This window comes from Salmo salar, chromosome ssa03 (assembly GCF_905237065.1).
Source record: "Salmo salar chromosome ssa03, Ssal_v3.1, whole genome shotgun sequence".
NCBI classification, from domain to species: Eukaryota; Metazoa; Chordata; class Actinopteri; order Salmoniformes; family Salmonidae; genus Salmo; species Salmo salar.
Genome location: NC_059444.1, coordinates 97,175,971 through 97,197,114, shown reverse-complemented (window position 1 = coordinate 97,197,114; position 21,144 = coordinate 97,175,971). Strand labels below are relative to the sequence as shown.

The 21,144-nt window shown below is 43.9% G+C and overlaps 1 protein-coding gene across 1 annotated transcript in view; it reads left to right on the top strand.

The window, feature by feature from the left end:
* LOC123741855 (transmembrane protein 114-like) overlaps window positions 1-21,144 on the top strand; it is a 59,519-nt gene that overhangs the window by 35,218 nt on the left and 3,157 nt on the right. Inside the window, exon 3 of the mRNA XM_045716083.1 lies at window positions 8,715-8,914. Coding sequence (XP_045572039.1) covers window positions 8,715-8,914 — 200 coding nt within the window. The remainder of the gene's footprint in view (window positions 1-8,714; window positions 8,915-21,144) is intronic.

Genomic DNA, 21,144 nt, shown 5'->3' with positions numbered 1-21,144 from the left:
TATCCTACCCCCTTACCACCAGAGCTTACCTACTACTGCTGATGACTGGTGTACTGCTACTACTGGCAGGTATGCACCCTACACCCTATACCCTACACCCTATATCCTACCCCCTTACCACCAGAGCTTACCTACTACTGCTGATGACTGGTGTACTGCTACTACTGGCAGGTATGCACCCTACACCCTATACCCTACACCCTATACCCTACACCCTTACCACCAGAGCTTACCTACTACTGCTGATGACTGGTGTACTGCTACTACTGGCAGGTAAGCACCCTATACCCTACACCCTATATCCTACACCCGGTTGGACGTAGTGCCAAATTCTCTAAAATGGCTCTGGTGGACATTCCTGCAGTCAGCATGCCAATTGGACGCTCCCTCAAAACTTGAGACATCTGTGGCATTGTGTTGTGTGACAAAACTGCACATTTTAGAGTGGCCTTTTATTTCCCCCAGCACAAGGTGCACCTGTGTAATGATTATGCTGCTTAATCAGCTTCTTGATATGCCCCACCTGTCAGGTGGATGGATTATTTTGGTAAAGGAGAAATACTAACTAACAGGGATGTAAACAAATTGGTGCACAAAATTTGAGAGAAATATGTGACTAACACTTTACATAATTGTTTTCAGTATATATAACAGCCTTCCAAAAAACCCTGATAAAGGCATAGAGCTGAAAATGTGATGGTTTTATGAATGAAGGTTTAGAGCTGAAAATGTGATGGTTTTATGAATGAAGGCTTAGAGCTGAAAATGTGATGGTTTTGTTAGTGAAGGCTTAGAGCTGAAAATGTGATGGTTTTATGAATGAAGGCTTAGAGCTGAAAATGTGATAGTTTTGTTAGTGAAGGCTTAGAGCTGAAAATGTGATGGTTTTATGAATGAAGGCTTAGAGCTGAACATGTGATGGTTTTATGAATAAAGAAGCATTTTTATTACCTTCCACAAGGCTCTGACGAAGGCCAAGAGGTGACAGCTCAAAGAGGAAAATCATTGTTCTGTTTTGACCTGCTATAACCTCATTCAGATGGGCCAGTGCTAATACGACGATTGAATACGACCTTTCGTTGAATATGACCCTCCATTGAATATGACCTTCTAAGAATGACTGGATTGTTTTCTCACTTCAGTGTGATACACCAAGAAAAGAGGGTTCCTCCAGGGTTCTAATGGATGGTTCTATGTGAAACCATATTGACTCAAAGAACCCTATGTGGCCTTCACTGGTTCTTTGCTCTTTAGTGAGTGGTGTGATGTCATTACATGTTATATGACCATGGCCAGTGATGGTGTCTTGTGAAAGACTCACGTACTGTATGGCCTTGTGTCTATTGAGAACGGATGTCTCAATCAATGGTTCTCAATGATCTCTTCAGGGTAGTTATGGGGAAATAAAGCTTCCTGAAGTATTTCCATTCAAATAGGTTTGTTACTCAGAGCTTCATTATCCGTTCCCGATGCACATTAGTGGCATTTGCGGGTCAGCAACAAATAGCAGCGTGTGATAATCAGTTTTTTTTCCCTTAATCAAAACTCTGTGTTGCAGCGGTAAATTGTTGTCTTTAGCAAGCCTACAGTCTGTTGGATTGGCAGATTCACGTTTTACATCATTCTTCCCTTGTTGCCTTCAGCTTTACTATGTGTCTAAAACAGAATCTATGGTATTATTTAGGATGATTTTTTTTTTTTACAATCGCTAGGACCCATTTCTCAATACTTAGGTCACTTTTTCAAAACTCTTCACACAGTTCTCCTAACCAACTTTCAGCTTGGCACAGCAGTTCATTTCACATCCAAAATGCACTAAAAATACTTCATACGTCTCAAATCAGCTCGTTCTTCCATAACACTAGCAAAGGATGTCACCCAACAAGAACACGTTGTCACTCATAAAACAACGACCTAAACAACACTAACAACAGGTAGCGCTACACAATGTTTTCTATTGTCAAATGTCTTTACAAAACCAGAATGACACCTCTCTACTGGTTAGAATTCACTGCAGTATATGTTACAGGAATGACACCTCTCTACTGTTTAGAATTCACTGCAGTATATGTTACAGGAATGACACCTCTCTACTGTTTAGAATTCACTGCAGTATATGTTACAGGAATGACACCTCTCTACTGTTTAGAATTCACTGCAGTATATGTTACAGGAATGACACCTCTCTACTGTTTAGAATTCACTGCAGTATATGTTACAGGAATGTATCAGACATGATGCAATATGCTTCAATATGTTTTATGTCATTTTTTGGCATTGAGTGATTCCAAAATACAAGAATTTGTATGTACACCATCTACCGATACAGGTACAGTAGCAATGATAGTCAATGATAGTCTTCTGCGTTTGGCCACAGGTTCTCATCCACATCACATCTTATGTCATCTTGGGCAATACATCTAGGAAATAATCTTTTGACATGCCTGGTCCATCCTTGGCAATCTTCTGCAGATATGTCCAGGCATCCAGCATTCATTGCGTCCAGGAGGGACATTTGATCATGTGGATGGTGGTCATAAACCTTCCACCTCCATACCGCTCTGTGACTGCACGGGAGTGGTGAAATGCCACATTGTCCCATACAATTACAAACGTTGGCCGATTCCACCTCACTGCAACCCTTTCCTCACCTGGCACAACCCTTCCATAGAGGTCATCCAGGAATGAAATGAGATGCTCGGTGTTGTGTGGCTCAATTAGTGGTTTGTGTAACAGCAATCCATCAGAGGATACTGCTGCACACATTGTGATGTTGGCACCCCTCTGGCCCGGGACATCCACTGTGGCTCTTTTCCCAATCACATTCCTTCCTCACCACCGTGTTTTGGCCAAGTTGAAACCAGCCTCATCCACAAAGATGAATATGTGGGGTGTTTGCCTGGCTTCAATCTCCATGACTCTCTAAAATAAATCCACAAGGCAACATAAGAGTTAAGCTATTACAGTAGTTCACATTATACCTTAAAACATGCCATTGTGTGTCTCTGCCCTATTTGGTTTAGTTCAAAACCAGTTGTGTATTTTATAGTCATCTTACCTGGACATATTGGTTCCTGAGTTGCTTCACTCGTTCAGAGTTCCTCTCTAAGGGGACAGTGTACAACTGCTTCATCCTGACTTGATGTTGTTTCAGGACTCTAGAAATAGTTATGTTTACATTGTGAATATTTCCAAAATGTAATGTTGGCTGCCAACAGTCTGTCCTGAATCTCTGTGAGTTTTATGCTATTGTTTCTGAATACCATATCAACGATTGCAGCTTCCTGCACAGCAGTGAGAATCCTACCTCTCCCGCCTGTGGGAGGTAACCGTTGGGTCCTAAGCAGAAATACAAAAACAATTACACACAAGTGGGTTTGGAGGCTTTGCTCAATTTCCTTCTGTAATGTGCAGTTCAGTCAGATGCCCTTGCAGAATGCACATCTTACCTGTTGTTTTGCTGGAAATTTCTCACAATAGATGCCACTGTTGAGCATTACAGATTTGGATTGATAGATCATGATTTATTACATGATCAATTATAGTAGCCCTAATCTCATCTGAGACTACAGCTCTTGATCTTCCTCTGTCTTCTTCCACCACTCGTACGTACTCCTCTCCCTCTCCCAGCCACTCTTCTTCCACCACTCATACGTACTCCTCTCCCTCTCCCAGCCACTCTTCTTCCTCTGTCAGCCACTTCTCTATCTCTGGCTGGGTCCATGTTTACATTACAGCATTATTCCTAAGATGTCCCCTTTTGTATAGATGGTAATGTAATTGAAAGACTAACACCTGTGTAGGTGTTCAGCTACAATGGGAATCAGCTGTGGTTGGTCTAATTGTTTTGATAGTATTTCATTTTTTAGATGTGGAATATATTTAAATACGGTATTACTGTAGAAATGTAGCAGATTTCTGTCTTATTCAATGTTGTGTTATTTTAGGTTTTGAACTTAAGTTTAACTGTTTTGGTGGTGGTTGTGTCTGAGTGAGAAAAGAATTCATGAAATTTGAAAGATGTAGTCATTGAATGCATTTTGTTCCAAAGCAATGAAAATGATCCACAGTTTAGCCCACATAGACGGCTGTTGTGTTCACTGTGAGAAGAGTTTTGAAAAAGTGACCTAAGTATTGAGAAATGGGTCCTAGTGATTGTAAAAAAAACTAAGACTGAAGCTTATACTATACTAAATACAACACATTATTTAGGATGATTAAGACTGAAGCTTATACTATACTAAATACAACACATTATTTAGGATGATTAAGACTGAAGCTTATACTATACTAAATACAACACATTATTTAGGATGATTAAGACTGAAGCTTATACTATACTAAATACAACACATTATTTAGGATGATTAAGACTGAAGCTTATACTATACTAAATACAACACATTATTTAGGATGATTAAGACTGAAGCTTATACTATACTAAATACAACACATTATTTGAACAGTGCAGTGTAGTTTCACGTAACTATTTTTAAACTATTTTCTAAATAGTGTGCCTTCAATGGGATTCAACCTCACACCCTAACGTTCTTGAATGTTCCATAGTTACTTACTCTACCTGCTTAGCTACCAGTCAGTTTTAATTACATGTACAAAATCCTAACTAGGTGTATAAGTACGATAACCAGTAAAGGTCGATGTTTGAAAGCAGGTTCATGAAAGAAAGCACCGGAACCTGTAGGAAATCAATGGGATCTCGCAAAATCAGCGAAATCAGTTGGATCTCGCATTTATTCGCAACACACGGTTTGAAAAAGCACATGCTCAAACGAAGCTTCGGACGTCACTGATGATGTAATGCTGATAAAGTGATACACGCATCGGAACACTGCTTTTGAAGTTAGCTGCTTGGCGATTGCGACTCATGCCTCGGTACTCCACTATTAAAAACGTAACTTCACTACTTCAGGGACCCTCAGCTGTTCCAGCGCTAGCACACCTGGTTCACCCTCTCAATAATAACACCTATGGAATATTAACAACACAATATTGCTAACCCTGTATTATTCTTCAAAAAGGTTATTTGTATAACCTTTGAGATTGAGGAAAGATCATTACAGCTGAAACGGAAGGGTGGAATGTGGGCTGAAAGGGGAGGGTGGACTGTGGGCTGAAAGGGGAGGGTGGACTGTGGGCTGAAAGGGGAGGGTGGACTGTGGGCTGAAAGGGGAGGGTGGACTGTGGGCTGAAAGGGGAGGGTGGACTGTGGACTGAAAGGGGAGGGTGGACTGTGGACTGAAAGGGGAGGGTGGACTGTGGGCTGAAAGGACAGGGTGGACTGTGGGCTGAAAGGACAGGGTGGACTGTGGGCTGAAAGGACAGGGTGGACTGTGGGCTGAAAGGACAGGGTGGACTGTGGGCTGAAAGGGGAGGGTGGACTGTGGGCTGAAAGGGGAGGGGTGGACTGTGGGCTGAAAGGGGAGGGTGGACTGTGGGCTGAAAGGGCAGGGTGGACTGTGGACTGAAAGGACAGGGTGGACTGTGGACTGAAAGGGGAGGGTGGACTGTGGGCTGAAAGGACAGGGTGGACTGTGGGCTGAAAGGACAGGGTGGACTGTGGGCTGAAAGGACAGGGTGGACTGTGGGCTGAAAGGACAGGGTGGACTGTGGGCTGAAAGGACAGGGTGGACTGTGGGCTGAAAGGGGAGGGTGGACTGTGGGCTGAAAGGGGAGGGTGGACTGTGGGCTGAAAGGGGAGGGTGGACTGTGGGCTGAAAGGGGAGGGTGGACTGTGGACTGAAAGGGGAGGGTGGACTGTGGGCTGAAAGGGGAGGGTGGACTGTGGGCTGAAAGGGGAGGGTGGACGGTGGACTGTGGGGTTTACAATCAATGTAAAGTGGATGAAATGACTATGATTATTGCTCGCTGATCTACAAGGCATGCGAATGATACTTAGAAGGAAAGGTGCTATCTACAACCTAAAGGGGTTATTTGGCTGTCCCCATAGGAGAACCCTTTGAAGAACCCTGTTGGAGAACCCTCTCCCATGAGAACACCTGAAGAACCCTGTTGGAGAACCCTCTCCCATGAGAACACCTGAAGAACCCTGTTGGAACCCTTTTTTGTGTGTAGAGAGAGACTGTCCTCCCAGCCCAACAACAGAGAGAGACTGTCCTCCCAGAACAACAACAGAGAGAGACTGTCCTCCCAGAACAACAACAGAGAGAGACTGTCCTCCCAGAACAACAACAGAGAGAGACTGTCCTCCCAGAACAACAACAGAGAGAGACTGTCCTCCCAGAACAACAACAGAGAGAGACTGTCCTCCCAGAACAACAACAGAGAGAGACTGTCCTCCCAGAACAACAACAGAGAGAGACTGTCCTCCCAGCCCAACAACAGAGAGAGACTGTCCTCCCAGAACAACAACAGAGAGAGACTGTCCTCCCAGCCCAACAACAGAGAGAGACTGTCCTCCCAGACCAACAACAGAGAGAGACTGTCCTCCCAGAACAACAACAGAGAGAGACTGTCCTCCCAGCCCAACAACAGAGAGAGACTGTCCTCCCAGAACAACAACAGAGAGAGACTGTCCTCCCAGAACAACAACAGAGAGAGACTGTCCTCCCAGCCCAACAACAGAGAGAGACTGTCCTCCCAGAACAACAACAGAGAGAGACTGTCCTCCCAGCCCAACAACAGAGAGAGACTGTCCTCCCAGAACAACAACAGAGAGAGACTGTCCTCCCAGAACAACAACAGAGAGAGACTGTCCTCCCAGAACAACAACAGAGAGAGACTGTCCTCCCAGCCCAACAACAGAGAGAGACTGTCCTCCCAGCCCAACAACAGAGAGAGACTGTCCTCCCAGAACAACAACAGAGAGAGACTGTCCTCCCAGAACAACAACAGAGAGAGACTGTACTCCTAGAGGCAGTGTAGACATATGTTTACCATGCCAATAAAGCCCTTAAATTGGGGGGGGGGGGAGAAGAGAGAGAGAGAACATGGTGAGGGACAGACGGGGTTGGTTCGGTCCAGTTAATTGTTAGTAATGATAGAGATACAGTAGAAGTTCACCCTGGCAACCAGAGGGCAATACAAACACATACTCCCACACACAGAGATGTGCAGCCACACATACATACACAAACAATGATTTGACCTCAGAAACACAAAACAGGTACTGTAGAATTAATTAGTATCTAATCAAACAAACATAAGCACTGCTACAGCAACACAAGCCCAGGTTTCTAGATGAGATTAGACCCCACGGTACTGGGACAGATAAGGAAGCATCCCTGCTGTACCTTGGTGTGTGTGTTATCAAGTCTCCCTTCAATAATGTGTCTCTAAAGTGGTCATACACGTGGCAGCAGGTTAGGAAGTGCAGCTCAGTTTCCACCTCATTTTGTGGGCAGTGTGCACATAGCCTGTCTTCTCTTGAGAGCCAGGTCTGCCTTCGGCGGCCTTTCTCAATAGCAAGGCTATGCTCACTGAGTCTGTACATAGTCAAAGATTTTCTTAACTTTGTGTCAGTCCCAGTGGTCAGGTATTCTGCTTCTGTGTACTCTCTGTATAGGGCCAAATAGCATTCTAGTTTGCTCTGTTTGTTTGGTAAATTCTTTCCAATGTGTCAAGTAATTATATTTTTGTTTTCTCATGATTTGGTTGGCTCTAATTGTGTTGCTGTCCTGGGGCTCTGTGGTGTCTGTGTTTGTGAACAGAGCCCCAGGATCAGCTCTCTCGAATTGAATTGAATTGAATTAAGGGATTTATTGGCATGGGAAACGTATGTTAACATTGCCAAAGCAAGTGAAGTAGATAATATACAAAAGTGAAATAAACAGAAATGTACAGTAAACTGTAAACTGTGTTTACTGTAAATGTACAGTAAACACTCACATAAGTTCCAAAAGAATAAAGACATTGCAAATGTCATTATGTCTATATATAGTGTTGTAACGATGTAAAATGGTTAAAGTACAAAAGGGAAAATAAATAAGCATAAATATAGGTTGTATTTACAATGGTGTTTGTTCTTCACTGGTTGACCTTTTCTTGTGGCAACAGGTCACACATCTTGCTGCTGTGATGGCACACTGTGATATTTCACCCAGTAGATATGGGAGTTTATCAAAATCGAGTTTGTTTTTGAATTCTTTGTGGGTCTGTGTAATCTGAGGGAAATATGCGTCTCTAGTATGGTCATACATTTGGCAGGAGGTTAGGAAGTGCAGCTGTTTCCACCTAATTTTGTGGGCAGTGTGCACATAGCTCTCAATAGAAGACAGACTATGTCTGCCTACGGCAGCCTTTCTCAATAGCAAGGCTCACTGAGTCTGTACATAGTCAAAGCTTTCCTTAAGTTTGGGTCAGTCAGAGTGGTCAGGTATTCTGCCACTGTGTACTCTCTGTTTAGGGCCAAATAGCATTCTAGTTTGGTCAGTTTTTTTGTTAATTCTTTCCAATGTGTTAAGTAATTATATTTTTGTTTCCTCATGATTTGGTTGGGTCTAATTGTGTTGCTGTCCTGGGGCTCTGTGGGGTGTGTTTGTGTTTGTGAACAGAGCCCCAGGAGCATCTTGCTTAGGGGACTCTTCTCCAGGTCATCTCTCTGTAGGTGATGGCTTTGTTATGGAAGGTCCGGGAATCGCTTCCTTCGCTCTCTCTCGCTCTCTCTCTCTCAAGAGAGTGCATCATTATAGTATTAGTTCTATATTTGTTCTCTCCCTCCCCTCCCCCTCTCTCAGATATGCACGGGACATTCATGGTGTTGCTTCCTCTCAGCATGATCATCATGGTTGTCGGGGGACTGATGGGGTTCATCGGCCTGCTGGCCAGAGCTTACCTACTACTGCTGATGACTGGTGTACTGTTACTACTGGGAGGTAAGCACCCTTTACCCTACACCCTATGCCTTATACACTACACCCTACGCCCTAAACCCTACGCCCTAAACCCTACGCCTTATACCTTATACCCTACACTCTATACCCTACACTCTACACCCTATATACCTTATACCTTATACCCTACACCCTATATACCTTATACCCTACACCCTATATACCTTATACCCTACACCCTATATACCTTATACCCTACGCCCTAAACCTTATACCCTACGCCCTAAACCCTATACCCTACGCCCTAAACCCTACGCCTTATACCTTATACCCTACGCCCTAAACCCTACGCCTTATACCCTACACTCTATACCCTACACTCTACATACCTTATACCCTACACCTTATACCCTACACCCTAAACCCTACACCCTATACCCTACGCCCTAAACCCTACACCTTATACCCTACGCCCTGTCATGACGTTGGCCTGTGGGTAAGGTTTATGACCCCCCACAAATACCTTTCTCCCTTCCCCTCTCTTTCTGACCCTACTGAAGGACTTGAATAGCCTGTGTTAAATATAGAGAGTCTGGGACAAACAAATGGGGAAAAGGGGAAAAGGAACCATATTTTGGTAATAAAACCAGTTGGAAATATGCTTGGGAACGTAATGAGTATGGATGTCAGTTCGGTTGTCATCTGAGACATTATGACTGATGACAGGACGACATAAACTGTACCTGAGAAAGTATACACCCTCTAGTTATCAGAGTAACATGGAATTGTTATGCAATTGAAATGTTTGATATTGAAATTGTTTGTTAGGAGATTAAATGTAATTTTAGCTTCCAAATGAGAGAATTGGGTTTTCATAAGGAAAGTGCCCTGCTTGATCAGTGGCCCACCCCTGTGAAGAGACAGGGGCTATAAACGATGAAACACATCCTTCCCCCTCTCCACTATATAAGCCTTTGACGAAAAGATAACCACATGTTCCAGTACGTGAGGTCTGCAGCCTCTACGTTAGAAGGACACACGTCAAGTACAGAACTAAGCCAACCTCGGCGTGAGCTTTGGTGGCGAATGGTATGAACTTTGAGCTTATTCACTACAGAAGTGATACTTCCTAGCCGTTGAGTTAGCAGCGGCCGCTGTAGACGGGGGCTAGGAAAGGACGGACGACGGATCCAGTCTAACAGACGGACGAAGATACCACCACGTATCCAATTTACCCGAGGACAGGACAGGAAGATCCGAGGACAGGAAGATCTGTTGGCCAACCCAGCCAGCATCTACGACCAATCTACCGAAGCGCAGCTCAGAGTAAATATTTATTGCATTTTCCTTTTCCAAATGGGCGGTAATTTAGAATGCATGAGATAATGTATTTACGATAGCATAGCTGCTGTTTCTTTGTTCCTAAATCTTCCCGCTCTTTCATTCAAGCCCAACCCCCTTTCCTTTGTGTAACCAGCCATCATGTATGACATCATTTGTATTCGGTGTATTTGTAATTCTGTGTGATTAGTTTAGGTATTTAGTAAATAAACAATTAAACCCAATTTTGTATTGCTGATTCAACTTGTTAGCCAGGGTTCGTGAAGATAGCCAAGAATTTACAACTTTCATTATGAGACTGAAAATAAGATAAGGGTTAATATTGACTGCTATCGATGTAAAATATGACAAAGTATTTTAAGAGTTTATTCGGAAGATAACGGCTCTATAAACGTTCTTCCGTGGTGCCCCGACTTTCTAGTTAATTACATTTACATGATTAGCTTAATCAGGTAATATTAATTACAGAGAAAGGATTTTATAGGTTAGCATGTCATATCACTTAATCCGGCATAGCCAAAGACACGACATATTGGTGCCCCCTGTGAGGACTCTAAAACTAAAACGCACGTTGGGTCATTTTGATAAAACATATTGGAGCCCCCGTGCGAGGAATCTAAAATAGGATGACGCTTTCATTTTGATTCAGCCTATATAAAATTGAAAAGCAGATTACATAATATACCAAGTTTATTATATACATTATGGGAACTGAAGACCGGAATTATTGGTGCGTGTGTGCTCTGGAGAATCGCCTCCGTGTTGTGCTCTGTCGTAGTCAGTGGGTAGCATAAGCTATACAGTTCTGTATGAGGGCTGATAAAGCTATCTGAGAAATAGAGCGTTTGGCCAAACGCTGGGCTATTTCTGCCTCGCGCGTTTCAGACGCGTGTTGGCTAGGTCATTATTAATTTCTCGAGCGAGGAGAAAGAGCCAGCCGATTGAAATTTAGGAGAGATTAGCTTGACCAGCGATAAGTATCTCTCTGTCTCTCTCGCGTTTCGATGCGAGTAGACCACGGTGCTTTTCGTTGTTTGCCGCGAGTTCCGGTTAAAACATCGTCAAATATCGCAGAAAAGGGTTTGAACATAATACGTTATAAGTAAAACCTTTCCCTTGCCAAGGGAATCCTATGTTGTGCATTTTTCAGGCATAAAGTAGCATTAGCTTGCTCATGCTAAGCTAACAAAAGGGAAAACAGCCATTTTGTTATGTGCCACATTGTAAATCCTCCGCCTTGCTGAACGGAAGTCCCGCCCTGGGTACTTCCGCTTGATTTCAGCGTGTGCCAGCAGGGACCTCTGAAGAGTCACCAGTACTTTCCTTCAAGAAGAATTAGTCAGGTGACACTCAAGTCGTTACTCATGATATCCAGACGGATATCGATGTCTTATTCAATTGAACTAATAAGTGAAATTGCCAGATTTACATTCTCAAGTGGATCTTTTAAATAATATCCAAATTGATGAGTTTTCTAAATGAGACATAGTAATCTTTTTCCCACATTAACCTAGATGAATAAACCTCTCAGGTTAATTAAAGTTTAAATCCCAAATAGCCTATACAGGTTTGATTTATCATTAAAATTGATCAATCAGTAAAATTTGGTTTTTGAAAAACCCATTCAGTAATCCAGTACTGACAGAAGTCCCGCCCCCACGGGAATCCCATGTGGCTTCGGCCCAAGGAAGAAGTGTACCATAGTGGGGAGTGTTCCCAACATTTGATCGACTGCTTACACTTATGAAATCCAATCAATGGGGATTGTATGGATTATCATCTCATTCAATTTAATAAGTTAAATTGTTGAACATACCTTAATGTTCTTGCAATCAAATGAGACACTTTTAAACTTCCCATATTTACCTGGATGAAGCAACCTCTCAGGTTAATTCAAGTTTAATACCCAGATAGCCTACCCAGGTAGGATTAATCATTGGCATTGATTAATTAATTCAATTTGCTTTTGCAAATTCATTCACGTCCAACTTCCACATTACTGGTACAGTACTGATGGTTCGTCAACATCTATAAATAGATTAAACTTGTCTTTGCAGCTTCCAATGAATTCCAAACCCAAACATTGAAAAAAAAATGGAAAATTTTTCCTCTAAATTTTTCTAATAATGTGCAAGCTACCAAAGGTGGTCACCACTCCTCCGCTAATTAGTGAACCTCCACCCATAAAAGGATTGATCTCTGACCTCAGCAGCGATACCAACCCTAATTATGCCATTAGTGAAAAATCTGCCGAAATTGCGAACGCTGTCCAAAATCAACCATCAAACACAGGCTTTGTGACGGTTCTCTCCACTTTAGCACTTATGTATCGCCATCAAAGGTTGGCATCGATCCAATACCACAGTGCACAGCTGAAGCACGTGCAAGACATGGCTAACATGAGGGCAAAGGTGGAGAGAACTGAGCAACTATTGACAAAAGCAGGAAATGAAAACATTCTGCTAGCCGAGGAACTGCGTTTGAAATCGGAAGAATTAAGAGTAATTGCAAATACTTATGACGATGAACGAGCACAAACTCTCCAACAAAATCGTCATCTGCAGGAACAACTCGATTTAGCCAAAACTAAATGCGATGTAGTCCACGCCAAACTAGATAAATCTGTCGAGTTATCTATAAACAGGAGCGCACAATTTGATAACATGCAGGCAGTTTTGTTGAACGTTACTCAAGGTAACAATGTTCTACTCCAAATTCTGCAGACCAAAGACGATCAGTTGATGAACACAATGACAAAGTTGGATGACAAATCAGCAGAACTTATTGAAGTCGCTGACCAAATGAATGATGAGAGAACTCAGGTGATGAGGATGGAAATATTGATTTCTAAGCAAGCAGAGGAAATCTCATCACTGAATCTCTCGCTCCATACTCGAGACCACTATCTGCAAACCATGACAGATAAGTTTGAGACCGAAAGGAGCAGGTGTGACACTCACGTGTCCAAAATTGGTACTCTAAGCGCTCAAGTGGACTCTGCAATGCAGCAGAAGACCACCCTTAGGTACCATCTGGAGGAAGTCCAGAATGGTCACGCTCTACAGCATGACTACCCATCCAAGCAACCGGAGTCCGGTACTCAAAGGAGTGAAGACGATAGGTTTCAGACATTGCCTCCATCATGTGTCCCTCAGTCTTCTCCTCTTGGCCATTCGGCACTGAGTAATATGGAGCCTCTTGGCCAACAAAGCCAAAGCTTGGCTTCTCTTCTTGGCCTTTCGGCCCCAATCTCTCCACAGGATGAAGCCAACCCTCTCCGCCCGCTTGGCGCGGAATACCTTGACAAACTCGTCAAGAATTTCCCCACCTTTGACCCCGTTCCAGGTCAGCCAATCGATACTGAGACGTTCCTAGCTGACATAGAGGATGCGTTGGGTGGCTACCCGAACGCTACGGGTTCTGACAGGGTTTACCTGTTGAAGCGAACGTCGAATAGACACGTGACGAGGTTCATTCGCCTACAACAGCAACACGTGCTAAATGACTACGCTAAACTTGCCACAGCTTTGAAATTAGAATTCAGTGGTTCTGCGACTCGCAAACACGATAGCTCACTGGCTAACACGGTCAAACAAGCTCGGTACGAACACCCACAAGCTTTCTACCATAGGCTTCGTTCAGCTTACTTTGGCCTACTCACGGAAACAGGAATGGAAGAGCTGTTACCATTCAAACATATGTTTCTGTCGAACATGTATCCCACCTTCATTACCTACTTGGGCCCTGCAGCCCACGTTGGCTTGCCTATCTTACAACTCAGAGAGCTTGCAAGCACAGCTTTTGAGGCATCAAAAGCTCGCAACGGTAAGAGCCCTGACCACTCGGTTTTGAAGTTTGACCAGGAGCACTCACTCCAGTTAGAGGGTGCATTATCAGGTATTGGAGCGTCGAGAGATGACGCACATCAACAGTTTCTACCACGAAACCATGATTCCAATAACCGCCGCGGTCGAAATAACTGTAAAGTACGTCGCCTTCAAAACGACTACCGCTACAATCGACCTGTTCGCTACGTTCCTGCACCCAACCCACACAAAGTGTCAGAGCACAAGGGTAACAAAGGGTTGAAGGACGATCAAAACGTAGACCAATGTTCCCCAGAAGTCCCACTATGGGAAGAACTAAAGCGAGAACAATTTGAGAAAAGGGTAAAAGATAAGTCACAAGGACTAGACGGGGAATTACCGGACACCAGGTCCGCAGAAATTAACACCCATAGCAAGGACGTTAAAGTTCAAATTTCTTCCGCTCTCATTCAAGACCCTATCCAGGGCCCGCTTGATCAAGAAACAAGCCCCCGGGCTTTGTCTGTAGACTCTGATACAAAAGTTGCGAAGAAAAAGGTCAAACGCTTCATTAAAGCCAAGCCCACTCAAAATCGGAAAAGTCAATCTGCTTCCACCTTTAACAGAAATGGCACATCACGTCGTTGCAAACGACCACTCCACTTTGTGGGGAATATGTCCACTAACCACGAATCTAAACGGCCATACCTGGAAACAGTCCTGGAGGACTGCTTAACTTGTCATGCGCTAATTGATTCGGGTGCGACAATATCACTTATCTCTCAAACATTGTTTGATGATCTCAAAAGTGCTTTGAAGCCAACTAAACGTTGGTTAACAGTGGAACGATGCGAAACTACACTTCGAGGGGTCACTCAGACTACCTCGCCTCTCACATTGAGAGTCATGCTGAAACTACAGTTCAAGGACGTATCGCTCGTTCACCCTGTGTATGTTACCAGCCTCGAAACTGTACCCCTGCTACTTGGAGCAGACGTGATGGATCAATTACTCCCATTGATGGATTGGAAAACCAACCAGGTATGGTCACAGGCCACAGTGCCTTCTCCACTGACCACACTGTCTTCCCCTAACGCTAGCTGCAACGCAGTCATTCACGAGGGGTATCTGTCAAAAGCACCCCTTGGGAAAAAGACGTTTAGAAACCTCTTGGTGCAGAATCCGATCCAAGGAGATATTATGATATCTCGACACATTCCATCAGCCAATCTGATTGACCATTCTTTTCATGATTTCGAGCCAGCTGTCTCTGTGAATGAGCAACTTCCCTCCTCCTTGCAGTCGTGCAATACGGTAGTTGAGATTAACTTCTCTTGCCCTTCGGACACTTCCGCAAGCACTGCGGCCGTCTCAGCAAGAAAAATATTGATGCGCAGAGTACACTCTGCTTCCGATGATACACCTTCTGCTTTGTTGGGGACTGTCACCCCTTACAATGACACTAATGGCGTCAGTCCAGCAACTGACCCGATGACTCCCACTGGTGAAACACTTTGCGATATCACAGACCGATATCCTCGTCTCAGTTTGCAGGTACTGAAGAGGTTGCCACACGCGACGCCGGTGGTGACTGACAGACCTCGACAGCCACTGAGGGTGTTGACGCACAAACACCAGGAGATTTGGTTGAAAGGTTACAGCCATTCTCATAATAACGCGGCCACTGACAACTCGTACATGGGGTCCGAGCTTTTCGTTTGCGCCTCGGACACCAACACCACCCGCTGGTGGGGGGGTCCCGAGACACAAAGGGGGGGAATAGTAGCCCAGACCCATGATGAGCCTCATCGAGGCCGGTGGGGGGGTCGAGACTACGGACAACAACGTACGAGGCCACCAGAGCATAAATCAAATCTAGTTGTAAACTCCCCTATGAGAACAGTGAGGAGCAGACAGGCCCCTAGACGGGGATTATCTTAGAACACACCTAAGATAGTACTGAGGTGTACCACACTGGTCGTAAAGGAAGTCCAATGGACTTGTCCACCTCCAAAACAAATGGCAACAATAATCATTCCTTGCTATGTGTAGGTTCAACTACAATACAACTAGTAATATGCTCCAATCATGTGTTCCGGTAGATAATATTTCAGAATAAATCGGTAGGACAACTGGACCCCTTGAATACCAGTACCAATACCACAGTCAGTCCAGCAACACTCAGTAAGAGGATTAGTAACCTCACAAGTTAAATTGCTATTGATAATAGCGACATAGGAGTCACTCAGAGTGCAACACGGGGAAGGGAATCTCCATTGCACTCTTCCAATGGTTAACACATGCCACTAATAAATAGAACACTCCGTTCAGGAGAAAAGTTATTAGAAGTCACGAACCATGATCACACCACGTACGACTGGTCTAATACTTAGAGTACTTCCGTCGTGAGGTTAGCTCCTCCGTGGATAACATAGCTATGAAATAGACGTCATACCTACCGCCACTACAATAGTGGAAGACACCGTGACTTGTAGAAAACTACTACAGACTCACTTGACACCAATTCTGACTGACCTCCAGGCATTGACCTGAAAATTACCTGACTACGTCAGACTCATTCTGAACAAGTTGTAATCTGCCAGGATACTTGGTTTTCTTCCCTTGACATGCGCGATTGTGTAAGCATAAACGCACATGCACAACGGAACATCCAATTAGGATTTATGCTAGGATCACTTAAGGGTCCAAGCAAAATACCAGCCTTAGTAAAGTTGAACATTTACTTCTAGGCCTTTGACTCTACAGCACTCACCAGTTTCTAACCAGAAGTCCATAGGTCATCTCTGTAGACTGCCCAAAACTTACAGCTGTAGACTTATCATATAGTTGTCAATTTAGGATAGTACCCAGCCACCCAGCAAATTAGGAAAGCCCTAAATATGATATTAAACAATGCCATGATAGGGTCATTTTGCCAAGACCATGGACGTAGATAGAATACAGTCCAATTAGATGAATAAGGTGGCATAACTATATTTTGTTTTGTTTAGGCTTTCATTCATTTTGTTCATTCACCCTGTTAGCCAGGGTTCGTGAAGATAGCCAAGAATTTACAACTTTCATTATGAGACTGAAAATAAGATAAGGGTTAATATTGACTGCTATCGATGTAAAATATGACTAAGTATATTAAGAGTTTATTCGGAAGATAACGGCTCTATAAACGTTCTTCCGTGGTGCCCCGACTTTCTAGTTAATTACATTTACATGATTAGCTTAATCAAGTAATATTAATTACAGAGAAAGGATTTTATAGGTTAGCATGTCATATCACTTAATCCGGCATAGCCAAAGACAGGACAGCCCTAAACCCTACGCCATACACTCTACACCCTATACCCTAAACCCTACGCCCTAAACCCTACACCTTATACCCTACGCCCTACACCTTATACCCTACACCTTATACCCTACACCCTACACCTTATACCCTACACCTTATACCCTACACCTTATACCCTACACCTTATACCCTACAACCTACACCTTATACCCTACACCCTACACCTTATACCTTATACCTTACACCCTACACCTTATACCCTACACCCTACACCTTATACCCTACACCCTACACCTTATACCCTACCCCCTACACCCTATACCTTATACCCTACACCCTATACCTTACAACCTACACCCTATACCTTATACCCTAAACCCTATACCTTATACCCTACATCCTATACCTTATACCTTACACCCTATACCTTATACCTTACACCCTATACCTTATACCCTACACCCTATACATTATACCCTACACCCTATACCTTATACCCTACACCCTATGCCCTATGCCCTATACCTTATACCCTACACCTTACGCCCTTATACCTTACGCCCTACACCTTATACCCTACACCCTAAACCCTACGCCCTACACCCTAAACCCTACATCCTAAACCCTACACCCTAAGCCCTACACCCTACACTCTACGCCCTACACTCTACGCCCTATGCCCTACACCCTAAACCCTACACGTTAAGCCCTACACCCTATACCTTACGCCCTACACCTTATACCCTACACCTTATACCCTACACCCTACACCTTATACCCTACACCTTATACCCTACACCTTATACCCTACACCTTATACCCTACACCCTACACCTTATACCCTACACCCTATACCTTATACCCTACACCCTATACCTTATACCCTACACCCTATACCTTATACACTACACCCTATACCTTATACCCTACACCCTACACCTTATACCCTACACCTTATACCCAACACCCTATACCTTATACCCTACACCTTATACCTTATACCCTACACCCTATACCTTATACCCTACACCCTTACACCCTGCAACCTTATACCCTACACCTTATACCCTACACCCTATACCTTATACCTATACCTGCACACTATACCTTATACCCTACACCCTATACACTTATACCCTACACACCTACACCCTATACCCTATACCCTACACTACCTTTACCCTACACCCTATACCTTATACCCTACACCCTACACCTGCACCTTATACCCAACACCTTATACCCTACACCCTATACCTTACACCTCATACACCTATGCCTTACACCTATGCCCTACACCCTATGCCCTACACCCTACACCTTGTACCCTACACCCTATACCTTATACCCTACACCCTATACCTACACCTATACACCTTACACCCTACACCTTATACCCTACACCCTACACCCTTATACCCTACACTACACCTACACCCTATGCATACCTATACCTTACACCTTATACCCTATACCCTACACCCTATACCTTATACCCTGCCTACACCCTATACCCTACACCCTATACCCTACACCCTATACCTTATACCCTACACCCTATACCTTATACCCTACACCCTATACCTTATACCCTACACCCTATACCTTATACCCGACACCCTATACCTTATACCCGACACCCTATACATTATACCCTATACCTAATACCCTACACCCTATACCTTATACCCTACACCCTATACCTTATACCCTACACCTTATACCCTACACCCTATACCTTATACCCTACACCCTATACCTTATACCCTACACCCTATACTTTATACCCTACACCCTATACCTTATACCCTACACCCTATACCTTATACCCTACACCCTATACCTTATACCCTACACCCTATACCTTATACCCTACACCCTATACCTTATACCCTACACCCTATACCTTATACCCTACACCCTATACCTTATACCCTACACCTTATACCTTATACCCTACACCCTATACCCTATACCCTACACCTTATATCTTATACCCTACACCCTATACCTTATACACTACACCCTATACCTTATACCTTACCCCTTACACCTTATACCCTACACCTTATACCCTACACCCTATACCTTATACCCTACGCCCTATACCTTATGCCATACGCCCTACACCTTATGCCCTACGCCCTACGCCCTAAACCCTACACGTTACGCCCTACACCCTATACCTTATGCCCTACACCCTATACCTTATACCCTACACCCTATACCTTATACCCTACACCCTATACCTTATACCCTACACCCTTACCTTATACCCTACACCCTATGCCTTATACCCTACACCCTACACCCTATACCCTACACCCTATACTACTACCTACATATACCCTACACCCTATACCTTATACCCTACACCCTATACCTTATACCCTACACCTTATACCTTATACCCTACACCCTATACCCTACACCTTATATCTTATACCCTACACCCTATACCTTATACACTACACCCTATACCTTATACCTTATACACCTTATACCCTACACCTTATACCCTACACCCTATACCTTATACCCTACGCCCTATACCTTATGCCATACGCCCTACACCTTATGCCCTACGCCCTACGCCCTAAACCCTACACGTTACGCCCTACACCCTATACCTTATGCCCTACACCCTATACCTTATACCCTACACCCTATACCTTATACCCTACACCCTATACCTTATACCCTACACCCTATACCTTATACCCTACACCATATACCTTATACCCTACACCTTATACCCTACACCCTACACCTTATACCTTATACCCTACACCCTATACCTTATACCCTACACCCTATACCTTATACCCTACACCCTACACCTTATACCCTACTCCCTATACCTTATACCCTACACCCTATACCTTATACCCTACACCCTATACCTTATACCCTATATACCTTATACCCTACACCTTATACCCTACACCCTACACCTTATACCCTACACCCTATACCTTATACCCTACACCCTATACCTTATACCCTACACCTTATACCTTATACCCTACACCTTATACCCTACACCCTACACCTTATACCCTACACCCTATACCTTATACCCTACACCCTACACCTTATACCCTACACCCTATACCTTATACCCTACACCCTATACCTTATACCCTACACCCTACACCCTTTACCCTACACCGTATACCTTATACCCTACACCCTATACCTTATACCCTACACCTTATACCCTACACCCTACACCCTACACCCTACACCCTACACCTTATACCCTAAACCCTACACCTTATACCCTACACCCTATACCTTATACCCTACACCCTATACCTTATACCCTACACCCTATACCCTACACCCTATACCCTACACCCTACACCTTACACCTTATACCCAACACCCTATACCTTATACCCTACACCTTATACCTTATACCCTACACACTATACCTTATAACCTACACCCTATACCTAGTACTCTACATCTTATACCTTATACCCTACACCCTATACCCTATACCCTACACCTTATACCTTATACCCTACACCCTATACCTTATACCCTACACCCTATACCTTATACCTTACACCCTACACCTTATACCCAACACCTTATACCCTACACCCTATACCTTATACCCTACGCCCTATACCTTATGCCCTGCGCCCTACACCTTATGCCCTACGCCCTAAACCCTACACGTTACGCCCTACACCCTATACCTTATGCCCTACACCCTACACCCTATACCTTATACCCTACACCCTATACCTTATACCCTATATACCTTATACCCTACACCTTATACCCTACACCCTACACCTTATACCCTATACCCTACACCCTATACCTTATACCCTACACCCTATACCTTATACCCTACACCCTATACCTT